Source organism: Hyperolius riggenbachi, chromosome 1 (assembly GCF_040937935.1).
Source record: "Hyperolius riggenbachi isolate aHypRig1 chromosome 1, aHypRig1.pri, whole genome shotgun sequence".
Lineage (NCBI taxonomy): Eukaryota > Metazoa > Chordata > Amphibia > Anura > Hyperoliidae > Hyperolius > Hyperolius riggenbachi.
Window position 1 is genome coordinate 503,401,267 of NC_090646.1, and position 17,366 is coordinate 503,418,632.

At 41.3% G+C, this 17,366-nt stretch overlaps 1 protein-coding gene across 1 annotated transcript in view; it reads right to left on the reverse strand.

The window, feature by feature from the left end:
* Nucleotides 1-15,940: 15,940 nt before the first annotated feature.
* The window catches only part of LOC137532726 (adhesion G-protein coupled receptor D1-like), a 603,228-nt gene continuing 601,802 nt past the window's right edge, over nt 15,941-17,366 (reverse strand). The window contains exon 13 of the mRNA XM_068253608.1: nt 15,941-16,605. Within this exon, the coding sequence (XP_068109709.1) occupies nt 16,510-16,605 (96 nt within the window). The 3' untranslated portion in view covers nt 15,941-16,509. The remainder of the gene's footprint in view (nt 16,606-17,366) is intronic.

Consider the following 17,366-nt stretch of genomic DNA (forward strand, 5'->3'; position numbering starts at 1 on the left):
GAGGGTGCAGGCTGGAGTTGTAACTTATTAATTTTTTGTACTTGATAGACGTGTGTCTTTTTTCAACCCAAATAACTGTAACTATGTAATGCTGGGCATACTCAATTTTCCGCAGGCGATTCTCTTATCTTCCACTCCTTTTTCTTATCTTTTTCTATTGTGCTTGATGCGGAATTGAGCGGGCAAAAAATCGTACATGTTGGAAATTATCTATCGAGCCATCTAAATGGCTCAAAAATGAACCATGTATTCCCAAGCATTAGAGAATGGACAGAACTTCCCTTCACTCTATATCCCAGTGACAGGTTTCAGTGTAATAGAAGATTAGTAAAATCTCTTTACTAAGGACAGAGACTGAAAAAAAATATGTTTGGTAAAATGGGGCATAGTCACAACAAATTGTCTCTGTGGTCTGTGTTCCTCTTTTGTCCGCGTCAATTTCTGGGCTCATGTAAGATCCCTGAATGTCACTTCAAAAAAGGAGATCAGTAGTATTGTGTTAAATTGTTTCCTGTTAACTGGCTTTTGTAAACTAAGCCTTTATGTCAATTATGTACCTGAATGATTGTATTTCTACCAACCAAAATGAAGCTTGTTTTTTATTTATTTTTTTAAAGGAGATCAGTGGAGATAGACAGTAATAACAAGTTTACAGAGAGTTATAACCTGTTCTTATGTTAGTGATAGGTAAGGGAATGTTTTGATTGGAGCTGGGCTTTAATGATAAATCCAGCCACAACTCTAAGACTGATGCTTTAAATGGTTATTACAGTTATTTAAAACTCAAAGGCAGAACAACCTAAGAAATAAATAGGTGATTAATTTAACTTATTCAAAGAGATCTTTTATGACCATATAGTTATGCTAAGCACACTTTTAGCACTTAATATGGGCAATGTAATGGAGCCAGGCGTTGCTACTGATAATAATCAGATGGTGAAAAATGCAAGAGGCAATTATGAGTGTTCAAATACAACAAAAATGTGCTATGTTGGTTGCAAAGATTTTATAGGCAACACACGTCTTGTTAGTAATTTTCTATTGTTATGTTATGAAATGCTTTTGGCATTTCAACTAAAATGTCACATATTTTCATTATTTTTCTGAAAAACAAAATATGTTTATCTCTTCTTAGTAATACATACAATAGATTTTGCATACAGAATGTGTACAGGTCATTGTAATGTTAATAGAGGGCAGCAAGTGAGTTTCCTATCATTGAGTGCATCAATAAATTAACAATAATTTGCCTGTGGAGTCAAGTTTTTATTAATTCATCAGGCAGACCTGGTTACACCTATTAAATTCCAACCAAAAGCGAATTCAAAATATATCATTCAGTCCAGTTATGCATAGATGTATTTTTAAATATAGCCAGCAGCACATCAAACTGATGAAATCTGCAAAAATCAAATGAACAGCTTCAATGAACAAAATCCATCTAATCTTTTAGACTATGAAACATTTGACCTATTTAATGATTTATATGAATTAACATCAATTTACCAAATTTTTCACAGGCCCACAATTGCACTGTCGGCTTGCCTACAGAAACATGGACTATAATGATGATCTCACCAGTGTGCTCATGCTCTTCACAGTCCAATCAACAGACGAGGTTGTGTTGACTGTGTTTGCTTTAAATTCAGCAAGAAAAAGTGCAGTCACCATAGATTTGAATCTGCTGTCTGGTTGGGCTGTCTAATGCCATCTAAATTGACAAATTGGCTGGAGAAGATGACAACTATTTTGGTAATTACAATATTTCAAAATGTAGCTGCATGTCATCTTAAATTTTTTTCACTTCCTATGGTAGAGCTTTAAACGTGTCACAAACATGGTAAAAGAAACAATAACAAAGCCAAATAGTACAAACGGCGATACAAAATACACACAGTGTTAAATTATAAGTGCTTGGAGTTGCAATTTCTTTCTGAATCATGAGCTTTAAAGGCCCTTGCAATGAAAGCTTAATATTGGCGCATAATCAATAGAAAACACAAACATGGAAGTTTTCCCTTATGGATTAATTTAGACGGTGTGAGATGCAAGCTGTGGCTGCAATACACAAGATTTGATGTCCAGAATAACTATTTAGAGCCACATGGCCTAGAAACTGAAGCAGCAGTCCTTTGTAAAACTGCACATTAGCACACTATATTTTATTTATTTACTGTATTTATAAAGCGCCAACATATTATCCAGCATATATATTACTGAATTCCACATTTGGTCTGACATTCTCTTTTTGTATATTGCCCACATCATTGAAATTGAAATTTGTCTGACCCTTGCAAGATTCCTTTTGGATAAAGAAATGTGTTAAATTTGTCTTCCTCACTACAATCTGCAATGAGAAACAATTAAAGTAAAACTGACTAAAAAATGAATTAAAGTTCAGAACTCCCTCCTATAGTACATAATGTGCTGAAATTGTCCAGTGCTCACTGATTGCCTGCTCCCATAGCATGCAGGTCTTCACACATAGCCAGGCTATTCCTGTGTCCCAGAGACCACTCATTCACTCTACCATAGGCACGAGGGATCATAAATCATATGCAAAAATGGAAACTTTTTGATTTTGAGATTTAGATAAAAGCTATAGACTATGGCATTGGGTTGTTGGGAGAAAGTAAGGGAAGTATCCCACACAGTCAGCACTTCATGGTGCCACTAGACACTGGTGATGGAGGTTGTCAATTCTCAAAGTAATCTTTTATTTTTCTCCAAAATAATTTTAGCTCAGGTACAATTTTAAAAATATTGCATGAGCAATTCTAACAATGGCAAGCTTATCAAACCCATGTGATATCTTCTGAGGACACAACTAGTGCACAACATTAAAAGGGTCATGATGTCCTTGCTGCTTTTTTTGTATGGTGCAATCTCAAACAGTGACATCCCCATCTCTCTTGCAGTAGTTATGACATGAAATCGGAATTTCAGCGTGTGTAAATACTTTCCCTCCCTTGGATAGTTGCTGGCAGAAGTGGATCCACTGGCATGAGACTGTGAAATAATTCAATGGTTTTAAACCCATGTATACTTGATAACCAGTCTATACAGAATTATTTCTGGTATTCACCACTAGCTAGGCATCAGAGTATCATGTGGCCTGCTCAAATTTACATAAATGTATATTTTGGACAGATTATAAAATGTGGTGTACCTTACAATTGAAACTTTCTCGGGAAATACAGCCTTGAATACAGCCATGAATAGAACGTTGCCTTCCTACAACAGATGTTATGTGTGATAATCCAGCTTTAACCACTTGCCGACCGCACGCTTATACCGTGCGTCGGCAAAGTGGCAGCTGCAGGACCAGCGACGCAGTACTGCGTCGCCAGCTGCAGGCTGATTAATCAGGAAGCAGCCACTCGCGCGAGCGGCTACTTCCTGTCAAATCACGGCGGGGGGCTCCGTGAATAGCCTGCGGGCCGCCGATGGCGGCTCGCAGGCTAAATGTAAACACAAGCGGAAATAATCCGCTTTGTTTACATTTGTACGGCGCCGTAAGGCAGATCGGCGATCCCCGGCCAATCAGCGGCCGGGGATCGCCGCCATGTGACAGGGGACGTCCTGTCACTGGCTGCACAGGACGGATAGCGTCCTGTGCAGCCTCGATCACCGGGGGGGGGGGGGGGGGGAACAGGTAGGAGAGGGAGGGGGAATTTTGCCGCGGAGGGGGGCTTTGAGGTGCCCCCCCCGCCAGCCACACGCAGGCAGCAGAGATCAGACCCCCCCTGCACATCATCCCCATAGGGGGGAAAAAAGGGGGGCAATCTGATCTCTCTGCCTGCACCCTGATCTGTGCTGGGGGCTGTAGAGCCCACCCAGCACAGATCACTAAAAACCACGCTGGTCCTTAAGGGGGGGGTAAAGGGTGGGTCATCAAGTGGTTAAGTGAGTAACTGTGGTTTGCCCCTGAAAGTGAGGCACACATCCAGAACCACTGGTGAATAGTGAGCCTCTGTATTATAAATTATAGCTATAGGCTCACTATACATCATACATTATAAGCTATACACCAGACCTTTTAAAATGTGTGCCTGGATTTCAGGGGCAAAAAGATGATGATTTGCATACTTGGGAGTGATGCATCATGGAAAGCCACATTTTACTACTTAAAGCTTAATTATTGCAAATATTTTCTATTTTAAGAGGTTTTATTCAGCACTGCTTTTTAGTAAGCAGGTTTACAGTCTCTTTTAGCACCTTATACTTTCCAAGTGGTTCTGGGTCACCATGAGCTATCTGACTATTATGCACTTAAACTGCCCCTTATATAATGTTGTACACAACTCTTGCACAAATCAGTTGCGTTGCTACAGCCAGCCCAGTTTAAGGTTCCTTGCCGGTCTATTTTATGCATTTGCAAATCTCCCACTGTCAAAGTACAACTTTTCTTTTTCATAAACAGTTTTAGATCAATACTGTTGGTTTATTGCATGATTGATTTTGCTTCTATAGGGAGATATCATAAAACAGTACAAATCTTTATTTAATAACAGTACTTTAAAGCTTATTCCTGTACTTCGTGACTAATAAGATTCCATCCCTAGCAACACGGCAACTTCTGCTATGATCCTGTCGTTCAGGCAGGCATTGTAAGAAAACTAAGGGCTGATCTTAGTGTACAGTATTGTAGTTTAACACAGCAAGACATTTTTTAAACTGCTGTAAATAGTGAGCTCCTCTGAAGGACAGTTATTGACATGTCTCTATACTCTGAAAAGCCCTACAGAAGATGCCAGTGTTGTATACGACTAGTAATACAATTCACCAGGCCAATCATATCTGCCCATGTATAATATGGAAAAAGTAACATAAAACCTGGATCTCTCAGCATAGTTCACTTTTACTTTTTTTCTATTACAAAATAAGTATTTTTCTGTCCCATAAACATTTTGGAAACTAAGATCCTCCATTCTGACACCTCAGTTGCTTTTATTACTGTCAGAGTTCCAGTTTATTGTGAGCATGTGTTCTGAGAGCTGGGGATTAATGATTACTGCATGTAATGTATTGACTCCATCCCTCAGCATCGGATTTCCCCTTATTTATTTCCCAACATAATGAGCATACCTACCCTTGTTTGTGTATGTGTCTAAGCAGCTATTGTGGTCTGGTAGTCCCTATGGCAACACAGCACATTTATTTACTGGTGGTACACTTTGTCCCTACCTGGAGAAAAATACTATTTTATGTGCATTCGTTTGTCCCTTTTGTTTAAATGTTATAAACTAGAATCGCCTTAGCTTGAAACTTCTACAGCATAAAATGTTCACTTGAGCGCTGAATATTGTAGTTAGAGTAGGGACCATTTCTAAGTAGGGAACCACAATGAGATGCATTGGCTGAGTACAAAAGACACTGCAGTCTTTTTAATGTTAGTGTGGCAGTTTACTGTATGTGTATTGAGTGCAGGAGATTAATGATTGTTTGCATCCAAATTGACCAAACCCCTTAGCACCGGTCTCCCCATTTTTAAAAACAGCATCAGCAGGATGAGCATAGCTACTCTTGTCTATGTACGTGTTTAAAAAAAACAGAAGGTCGTGCCCCTCTCCTGTATGGTGGGCTGTACCTCCCCCCCCCCCCCCCCCCACACACACACACACACACATTGCTGTCCTGAAGACGCCAAGACATTTATTTTCTACTAATCATTGTACCTTTCCATACTGTCAATAAGGGGGCTTCCCCACTTTGTCATTACTGCAACTTTTACACCAATCCATCAGTCATGTCATGTAAATATCACAGCATGTATACATAACCTCTGAGTATTCGCATGTCATGTGAACTACATAATAAAGTAACTTGAAGAATACAATAGAATATAATGTTGACTCACTGTTCTTTTTTTTTTATTATTATTTTTACATTTTACTGGATTATAGAAAAGCCCAGATCTGCTATCTCTGTTACTACCGTTTGAAAAGGTAAACCTACAGCAAACTTCATTGTAATTTATTGTATGAGCCACGGAGTATTAGCATTTTGGACTGAGGATCCATCTGTAATAATTTAAGGTAAGCAATTTTCTTGACAGCCACATACTGCTGTTCCAAGGTTCTGCATATTTATATGACAAATTACATCAAAATTCAGGCTTGTTCTCTGTGGGACCAAATGGATCGTCCTTTCCATTTCATTGATGGAGATTGCAGCTTTGATATCACCAAGCATTTTTTATAATACCTGTAAATCATAGCCTCTGAAGTGAGACAAAATAGGATAAATCAGCTCTAACAAGAAATTTATTTTCATACATTATGATGTGTCCACTGATACTACGTTGCATTCTGTAACAAAAAGACTTGGAGACTTATATAGCAGCTCAGCTTAGCATTTTGTGAATAGACAAACACCTTACTTAATATATGCACACCCTGAATTTATATATAATTTAGACAAATAGACAGATTTAGGAAATAGTCAATCATCACTTTATTTCTCATGTTTAAACATTTTTTTTCCAAGTATGCTAAAAAACAATAATCTAGTCTCGGATTGAAAAATTGAGCATTTCGTTCACAGAAAATCAAAATGCGTCTTATGGGGCCCATTTTTACCTCATTTAGCTGACCCCTCTTTGACTGTCTCCACATTCGCCCCCATGTACAACAGACACTCTGAAAGCCTAAAGGGGCCATACACTGTTGATTTCAGCCAGCAATCGATCGATTCGATTGAATCAATCGATTTGCCGCAAGTCGATTCATGATCAATCAGCCGATTGATCGATTTGTGGCCAATTTGATCGATTTTATCTATCTGACAGGAAATATAGGTCAATCTGCTGCTGGCAGCAGATCAATGGCCCATAGAGTTGCATTGGCTCTAATGGTGCAATAATGCATTTAGATCGATTTTCAATAGATTTCCAATAGATTTAATTCTGAAATCTATTGGAAATCTGTTCCTAGTGTGTGGCACACATCAGATAGATACCTGTCAGATTTGACCTGACAGGCATCTGACAAAAATCTATCTGATGGTCGAATCTGCTGCAAATCTATCAATTTATGGCCACCTTTATCCTCCTCTCCTGTCTATATCTGCCTAGTCCCTTCTTCAGTGTGCACCAGCCCACCGTCTTCCATATATACTCCTCATCCCCATGTGTATCATCTGCCAGGTTATGCCCTGTAGAGTTTTTGAAAATTTCTGAGACCTTTTCTGAGATTATGGGCTTGATTCACTAAACCATGATAACTCAAATATCACACCTTATCAAAGATATCACACCTTATGAAAAGATATCACACCTTATAAAAAGATATCACACCTTATGAAAAGATATCACACCTTATAAAAATATATCACACCTTATCAAAGTTATCACACCTTATCAAAGTTAACACAACTTATCAGAGTAGCATAGCGAGCACTACGTACTTATGCCTGCTAATTGGCAATGGCACTCATCCTGCCCTGAGCCCCTGCGGGTTCGTAGCACTCGCTATGCTACTGTGAAAAGGCGTGTTAACTTTGGTAAGGTGTGATAACTTTGATAAGGTGTGATATCTTTTCATAAGGTGTGATAACTTTGATGAGGTGTGATATCTTCTCATAAGGTGTGATATTTAAGTTATCATGGCTTAGTGAATCAAGCTCTATATGTTAAACTAAAATACACTGACAAAAAGAAATGTATGTTTATAACAATAATTCCAATCTAAGCAGAGACAGAATAGATTTAAATTTTAATAATGAGGATACCTTGTCTTTCTGAATGCCATATTACAATGATTCAGATAGGTGAAGTAGTAATATTATTGTTAGGGATGTATGGTTTACTGCAAATACAAATGCACTAGACTGTGTGTGTGTGTGTGTGTGTGTGTGTGTGTGTGTGTGTGTGTGTGTGTGTGTGTGTGTGTGTGTGTGTGTGTGTGTGTGTGTGTGTGTGTGTGTGTGTGTGTGTGTGTGTGTGTGCGCGCGCGCACACATACACTTTGTGCCGTGTAGTGTGTGTGTGTGCGCACATGCACTTTGTGCCGTGTAGTGTTTGTGTGTGTAGTGTGTACACAAGCACGTGTGCAGCACTGTACAGTGTATGTGTGCGCACATGCATGTTGTGCTGTGCAGTGCTTGTGTGTGTGGTTTGTGTATGCACACAGTGCTGTACAATGTGCGTGTGTGTGTGTGTGTGTGTGTGTCTGCACAAGCATGTGTGCAGCACTGTACAGCATGTGTGGTGTGTGTGTGTGTGTGTTGGTATCTGTGACTTTGCCCTGACTTGGTTCTCTTCCTACCTCTCTGAACACTTAGTCCTGACCTTCTTCAATGTATCCCTCTCCACCCCTCACTGTAGTTGTCCCCCATGGGCTCTGTCTCCAGCCCCCTACTCTTCTCTCTCTACACCTCTCCCTTAGCAAACTCATCTTCTCAGTTGGCCTCAAATTCCACCTCTATGTGTATGACACCCAAATCTAACTCCACACCCTTGATCTCTGCCCCAAGAAGAATGGGCTTTGCTGGACATGTCAAAGAGTGATTTTGAGCCATTTCTTGATTATATTTTAGTGAATAAAGTATACAACAGCAATTGGTGTATGGGAAGGATATATTCTAGATTTAACTTTAGGTTTGTTGTTGGTAACTTTTCATCTAGGACCTAGAATGCACCTAGATATGGGTTACTATTAATGAGAGATCTTCCTATCAGGGATGACAATGGAAAGTGAAGCTAGGGGTTCACATTCAGTTCATATGTATATGTATATACTGTACGACTAATGATGGTTACTTTCACGATTTAGCATTAGAAACTCTTTCACAAAAGAGCCTTACACTAGCTTAAGTCTAGAGAAACAGCTTTAAGCATAGATGAAATATATGTGAATTAATTTACCCGACGCAAACATTTTCAATTCCGGCCAGCCAGTCCTGTATTCAGATGGACCAGCAACACCACAGAGAAAACTCAGAAACACAGACATACAACAACATGATGCAACTTTCCCCCTATCTTCATTAGAATTGTGTAGCCTGGACCCCCCCCCCCCCCCCCCCTCTCCAGCCTGTATATTGTACAGTGGGAAGAAGCAGCATACTGATGAGGTAATCAACATGTTTGAATGACAGCACTCTACAATGCAGTAGAACCTTTCTATCTGTGTCTAGTACATTAAAAAGTTAAAAAAGGCAAGAATTATATTGGCTATATGTAAAGCGTGTTATTTACTGTATGACTCACTTCACTGAATGATTGTTTATAGTAGTATGACAAGCAGCAATACTAATAATGTCTAACTGTCTTATACACTGGACTAAAGACAATTTCTATTCAAACTTATTTAGGTTTTACTTTTCCATTTAACAAAAAAATGTGTCCTTCAAAAGTGTTCAGCAGCAGAAGTTCTATTATACCTCTCTTAACAGCTGCCCAACCCCTACCTGAAAGAGTTTGTGGGTTACAAACACAGGGTGGGGGGGGGGGGGAGAGAGGAAAAACACGTAGAGGCCAATTTATAAAAAGTGGTGATCTGACATTTAATGACCATTTTTTTGTTCTTCACTTATCAAATCTTGCCAGTTTTACAATGGCACATTCACATGTGAGAATTGTTCAATGGCAAACAAGACAAGAATAGAACAACCATGTATAGCTTACAGAGATGAATAGAAGTCAAATGAACTTGCACTGAACAATCGTACCTGTTGCATTCTATTATTTGTAGACTAGCAAGCAGAAGTGCCATCATCTTGCACTGAACGGCAGAAAAGTGGCCTACCGTTAATTCTTTACATGCCTCACTATTTAAGAAAGTGCCAAACAGGTACTCGCCAACATTTCCTTTGGCATTTTTTTTTATAAAAGTAGTGTATGCAATGGATGTGTATGTGTTTGTCTTTGCGTGTCTCTATTTCCGTGTGTGTGTGTGTGTGTGTGTGTGTGTGTGTGTGTGTGTGTGTGTGTGAGAGAGGTGTGTGTGTGTGTGTGTGTGTGTGTGTGTGTGTGTGTGTGTGTGAGAGAGGTGTGTGTGTGTGTGTGTGTGTGTGTGTGTGTGTGTGTGTGTGTGTGTGTGTGTGTGTGTGTGTGTGTATACAGTATATGTCTTTTCATTTGTTCGTGTTTTGAACTTTTTAAAAGTGCTCAACGCCTGGAAAAAAGGTGAACTTTTCACTTTATTGGCAATTTTGGAGAAGTAATGATCAGAAAAATGCTTATAAAACAGTAAAATTATCAGGGTGTACAGCCTAAGGGTCCCATTACAAGTGGGTTCCAGAGACCATAGAGTTATTGTTACAATTTTAAGGGTCATAGACATACTTGACTGATCTCACTCAGCAGGAATTGACACCTGATCCCCCAGGCAAAATCAATGGGCAGAGGCTGTACAGATGTGTATCTGTTTTAGTGTGTGTGTGTGGGGGGGGGGGGGGGGGGGGGGAGGAGGGGGTGAACGGCCAAAAGAGTGGCACAGATGCGATGTGACTCAGGGGGTGAGGCAAGGGCAAAGGCAAAGTTATTGGCTGATGCTAAACTGAGTTAATCTGTCTGGCAGGTTGCTAGCCTATCTGCAGACACTGGTCAGGGGCCTTTGTACACAAGCCGCATTAGCTGCTGAAGTGCTCGTTATTGACTACTTCAGCTCACTTTAACCTAGCATGTGTAAGGGGGCTTTAGTGTACTTACACTTAAAACCTTAGATAAGGTACCGTGTTTTATATGGATTCCATTGAACATTATTTTAAGTGGTTATGCTTAAAGGACTTCCAAAGCCAAATATTAAAAAAAAGTGAAATACCTGGTTCGCTTTTGTAGGCACAGAGGACGCCGTCCGCTCCCTCCGTGCCATTCTGCCAGGTCCCCGCCGCTCGATAGCCCCCCAGGCCGCTCCCGACCCCACGACCCGGGTCGGGCTCTCCTGCCTGCACTAATATGGCCGCCGGAGCTGGCCGCGGCTGCACAGTCTGCATAGCCGTGAGTGCGGCTGCACAGCTCTAGGGCCAACCCCCCGATCCACGCAACAGGAAACAGCCTGTAGCGTGGATCGGTGGGCTGGCCCTAGAGCTGTGCAGCCACACACGCGGCTATGCAGACTGCACAGCCGCAGCCAGCTCCGGCGGCCATATTAGTGCAGGCTGGAGAGCCCGACCCGGGTCGTGGGGTCGGGAGAGGCCCGAAGGGCTATTAGTTATGTTAATTAAAATAGATAGGTAATATAATATCTTACCCACTCTGTTTTAAAAGAGCAGGCAAATGTTTGTGATTTCATGGGGCAGCCATCTTTTTGGTTGAAAGGAGGTGACAGGGAGCATGATACACAGTTCCAACTGTGCTGTGTCCTGATCACCCCTTGCAGCTGTGCACACTAAGCTTCAAATCTCAAATACAAATAAAAAAAACAAATTTGCTCCAAAACAGCAGAACGAGAAGAACAACATCAGATCTGCTCTGGCAGATTTCTTTGATGGGGCGGAGCTTAGCTTCTGTGGAGCTAAAAATGAGGCTTGGATAAGAAAAACAAAGTTCTGATGCTGTGAAACTGTTGAAGAAACACCAAGTATTTTCAGTGCTGCTGAGTAGATTTTTAGCCTGGAGGTTCACTTTAACCACTTGAGGACCCACCCTTTACCCCCCCTTAAGGACCAGCGCTGGTTTGAGTGATCTGTGCTGGGTGGGCTCTGCAGCCCCCAGCACAGATCAGGGTGCAGGCAGGGAGATCAGATTGCCCCCCTTTTTTCCCCCCTATGGGGATGATGTGCTGGGGGGGTCTGATCTCTCCTGCCTGCTGTGGGTGGCGGGGGGGGCACCTCAAAGCCCCCCTCCGCGGCGAAATCCTCCCCCTCCCTCTCCTACCTGGCCCCCTCCTGGAGATCCGGCTGCACAGGACGCTATCCGTCCTGTGCAGCCAGTGACAGGCTGTCTCCTGTCACATGGCGGCGATCCCCGGCCGCTGATTGGCCGGGGATCGCCGATCTGCCTTACGGCGCTGCTGCGCAGCAGCGCTGTACAAATGTAAACAAAGCGGATTATTTCCGCTTGTGTTTACATCTAGCCTGCGAGCCGCCATCGGCGGCCCGCAGGCTATTCACGGAGCCCCCCGCCGTGATTTGACAGGAAGCAGCCGCTCGTACGAGCGTCTGCTTCCTGATTAATTAGGCTGCAGCTGGCGACGCAGTACTGCGTCGCTGGTCCTGCAGCTGCCACTTTGCCGACGCACGTTATGAGTGTGCGGTCGGCAAGTGGTTAAAGAGTAGCTATATTGGTAGGTGAACAGAGGCGCCAGAAGGATAAAAGTACATAACATTTTTAAAAAATTGCTGGGAGGAAGTGGTGGACTCACCTCCGTTAAAGCAGACACCAAGGACTGTAAATGTATAGATATACACATTTATTGAAAATACCCCAAAGATGCAACGCGTTTCACGGGCACAGCCCACTTCTTCAGGCAATAAGCAGGGGATAAACAACTGTAAACAAAAGACAGAGGCATAGCTATAAATGTTGCCATAAAAAGATACAAATGGATTATTATTTAGTGTAATAAGAATAGTATTTCAAACATAGTGTTTAGTGATATGGTATAGTAGGGGGGTGATTGCAAGGAATGGGTCAGTGTAAACTACATAATGTGTATAGGGGAATGGACTAGATAACAGTGGTAAAAGGTAGTTAGTAAATCAGATTAAGTTGGTATCAAATTGACCGCTTTAGGTATATTTCAGTAGAAGGTAGGGAATGGAATAAGTTGTAGCTGGCAAGAGAGAAAAAAGGCATGTGTAGTGGTTAAAAATAAAGATAAAGATAAAGACTTACCAGCAATTCAGTTATAGCAAGCAGAGCACCTCTGTACTGTTGTGAGGTCGCTTGCTGCTTTAAATGTGTTAATGCTGGCAGCTCTGGCCTATCCAGAAGCTGCTCCAGTGTGGGTGGGTGGAGTCAGTGGCCATGGTGACAGAGAGTCCTCCAATCAGCTGCTGCCAGCTGTAAGGAGTAGATTGGTGTGCATGTGGTCTTACATAATATGCATTCTTTCTCTGCATGCACAGGCCATGGGGACAGAGAGTGATTGGAGGACTCCATATTATGTAAGACCACATGCACACCAATCTACTCCTTACAGCTGGCAGCAGCTGATTGGAGGATTCTCTGTCACCATGGCCACTGACTCCACCCACTGACAACACCGCCCTGTGCATGCAGAGAAAGCATGCATATTATGTAAGACCACATGCACACCAATCTACTCCTTACAGCTGGCAGCAGCTGATTGGAGGACTCTCTGTCACCATGGCCACTGACTCCACCCACCCACACTGGAGCAGCTTCTGGATAGGCCAGAGCTGCCAGCATTAACACATTTAAAGCAGCAAGCGACCTCACAACAGTACAGAGGTGCTCTGCTTGCTATAACTGAATTGCTGGTAAGTCTTTATCTTTATTTTTAACCACTACACATGCCTTTTTTTCTCTCTTGCCAGCTACAACTTATTCCATTCCCTACCTTCTACTGAAATATACCTAAAGCGGTCAATTTGATACCAACTTAATCTGATTTACTAACTACCTTTTACCACTATTATCTAGTCCATTCCCCTATACACATTATGTAGTTTACACTGACCCATGCCTTGCAATCACCCCCCTACTATAACATATCACTAAACACTATGTTTGAAATACTATTCTTAAACACTAAATAATAATCCATTTGTATCTTTTTATGGCAACATTTATAGCTATGCCTCTGTCTTTTGTTTACAGTTGTTTATTCCCTGCTTATTGCCTGAAGAAGTGGGCTGTGTCCGTGAAACGCGTTGCATCATTGGGGTATTTTCAATAAATGTGTATATCTATACATTTACAGTCCTTGGTGTCTGCTTTAACGGAGGCGAGTCCACCACTTCCTCCCAGCAATTTTTTAAAAATGTTATGTACTTTTATCCTTCTGGCGCCTCTGTTCACCTACCAATTTGAGTCCACCCCAGGTGGAGGGGTGATCTACCCCCTTTTTTCCTATCTACAGAGAGCGACTTCTTAATCCTGAGTGAGGACAGGTCTAATCTCCTCACCTGCCTAATGAGTGGTTACCTAGGTGGTAACCCGTGTTTGTGAGTATTACCATCTCACTGTTTCATTTATCCAATCAATTTTGACATACTACACCATATTGGGCTCTTGATTTCTCTTCAACTTTAAAGAGTAGCTGTCAGCCATACTATCTCAGAAAAAAACAACACATATATAAGTAGATAAATACTTGCTCTACTTACATAAGATATGTATTGCACTGTTGGCATTTTGATTTCAGTGATTTTTCTATAGCATAAAAAGATAAAATCCTTCTTAGGATTCTCCATTGTGTTTATCTTGAAGCCAATCCTGATGTCATTTCCTCCCTTACTCTCCTCTGTCTGATAGTATGTGCATTGCCCACCCTCCTCCCAGTCTTCAGGCACTCCTACCCAGCACTGCAATAGAAAGCACTGTCTCATCATGAGAATTTTTGGCCAATCAGGGAGGAACCGAGGTGTGGGAGGGGAAAACAGGAGGGAAAGAGGCTTCAGCCAATCAGGCTGCATTAGTTAAGTCTGATGACAACCCAGAATTCCCTGCAACTTCCTTTGTGTGGCAATCTACCAAATAAGAGTCAGGTAAACTGGGGAATGATCATTCATCAACAAGAAAAGTAGTAGTGATTTTTAACTTTTGGACTGCCTGGTTAGCATCCTTATTAATTGTTTATCAGATAAAAATAAAGAATTGATTTTTGATTTTATGCCCAACAGTTACACTTTAATACATTAGAATGGCAAGGCTCTGCATGGAAGAAACTGGTTGCCACTGTATGTACAAAGACAAGGTGTAAAGCTAATTGAAATTCAAACCATCACACAGTTCCTACAGGAACTAAAAGCCTGTTTACAGCAGCTTTTCTAATCAGATTCAAAGCAGGGGGAAAAGGATGTTGAAAAGTAACTGCAACAAGTAGCATAAGTGTGGGGATACTTTTAATAATATTTCCAGTCTGTAGATATTATAAAGACAGTTAACTCCTTCTACTTTGGTACACAGCCTGTGCTTAAGAACATGCGACAAACACTTACTTATTATTAGTTTGTAAAATGCACAAAGTGATGCATTTTATACGTTTCTGCATTAAAGACATTAACCATTAGAGCTGGAATATGCAGGTTCTTTCTATACAGCGTGATATTATTACACCAAAGACAAAATTAACCAGTTGACCTTAAAACATACACACCAAAATCCTCAAAGTTTGGTCAGCTTAAGTGAACTTTAATAGAAGGAATGTTAGTTTCCCCGTACATGAAAGATACCAGTAGTTATAATCCCTAACTTTAAATGATTTTTCAAGAATTTCTACGATAGCGATAACTCACAGGAGAACATTGATTGACAGGTTTTGTGTCTCACCAAGACACGTCGTCTTTTTTTTTTTTCGAAAGAAAATAAACCGTTGACTGCCACTCTGCCATCTTATTCACAGCTCTTAAGTACGTAAAAAAAATACATTTATTTCAAACAATATCTCAATGTGTAACCTGTCTGCCAATATAAGTGTTTCATAAATTAAATGCATGGACTGGATAGTCAGCATAGCACAGATAAACATAACTTTTTTTTTTCATTACAGTTTGTTAAAGTGAATGGTTACCGATTAAAAAAAAAAAAAGTCAGAAACTCACCTAAGGAGAGGGAAGGCTCGGTCCTAATGAGCCTTCCCTCTCCTCTCCCGGTGCCCGGTGGATCCTCCATTCAAATCCCCCGCCGCGGGGGACTTCGGAAGTCTTCGGGAGCACTTGGGCTCCAAAGACGGGCCACTCCATACTGCGCACGCGCGAGTGCGTCATAGTGGGCACTTGCGCATGCACAGTATGGAGCGGTCCGTCTTCGGGAGCCCGAGTGCTACCGAAGACTTCCGAAGTGGCAGTATTTGACCAAACTGGTCGAATACTGCAACGGGGGATCGTGAGCGGGACCGGGCACCGGGAAAGGAGAGGGAAGACTCATTAGGTCCAAGCGTTCCCTCTCTTTAGGTGAGTATCTGACTTTTTTTTTTTAATCGGTACACATTGGCTTTAAAGACGAAGGTATTAAAAAAAAGAAAAAAATTGTGATTTTTTTTTTCAAGATAAATCACAGAAATGATAGGAAATATTCCTGCAACAATCGGTGTTGTAAGAAAGTCTATTGCACAGTATTATATTATTATTTTTTTAGATATTTTGACAACACATAAAGCAAGATAGTCTCCAAGGCATCCTGGCACTTACTGCCAATAGTGAGCAGCAGTTTTGTGACGCTGTATTTTTGTAGATGCAATGCAAGCTTGAAGACAAATTGGTTTCTCCAGGCTTGGAAAAGAACGTCATTCCTGCAGTAAAAGATGGCAGAAGACTTTGAGGATTATTAAAAGGGAGGAGAAGGGAAGGGACTTTCAGCTGCATGAAGGGAAGACAAACTTGTGTACACAAAGGCCTCCAGTGATTTCTTTGTTGGCAGTTAAATTCCTCTCATAATCACACTGCCGACAAATCAATTCTGTTGGCAGAATTGCTGCTCTTGTCCCACGTATTCATCTTAGTTGGAGATGTGTTGGCTCTGTTCCCATTCATCTGGAAGGCAAAGAAAGAAAGTGGTCCCTGTCATATAGGATGCCAGAAATTTCCTCACAAGGAAACCCTTTTATATTTCACCACCATATATGTTAAAAAATACGAATTAATAATTGGAGAGGTTTAAGACAGCAGCAACATTTTATAGAATCTTACTGGCTAAAATATGTGTTCATCATCTAAAAATCCTGACAGGGTTAATGGTACAAAACATTGAACCAAGAATAATTTATGGTTAGTTATGGTACATGCAGAAAAGAATAGTGAGAATATGATAAAAATGAGAAAACAGAACTGTATGGAAAATGGTACTTTAAATCAGGCATTGGAAGTTAACTGGCCCATATTCAATATCCTTTTTCTCCTAAGTATTCTCCTAGGAGATAAGTTTTCAGCTAGTGTTTAAAATAACTTTTAAGCATGCTGCAACTGAAAAAGTGCCTAGTGAAAAAAATTACTGTCAAAATTTCTTGCTTCCTAGTGGCTTATAGTGTACCCGAGTTGAAGCTCGAGTACAACATGCGATACTTACCTAAAGAGAGCCTATTGAGGCTTCTATTGAGGATCCTGAGGATCCTATTGAGGCTTTCCTCGGTGCTCTGATGTCTCGTTGAGGATGGCCTCCCAGAAGATTAGCGACATTGTATTGCCACTATTCATATCAGGGCCACGCATCTTCTCTTCCTTCGGCGTGGCCACGCAGTAGCTGCATGAGCACGACCATGCATGCACATTAAGCCTGAGCTGCGGGCTCCATGCTA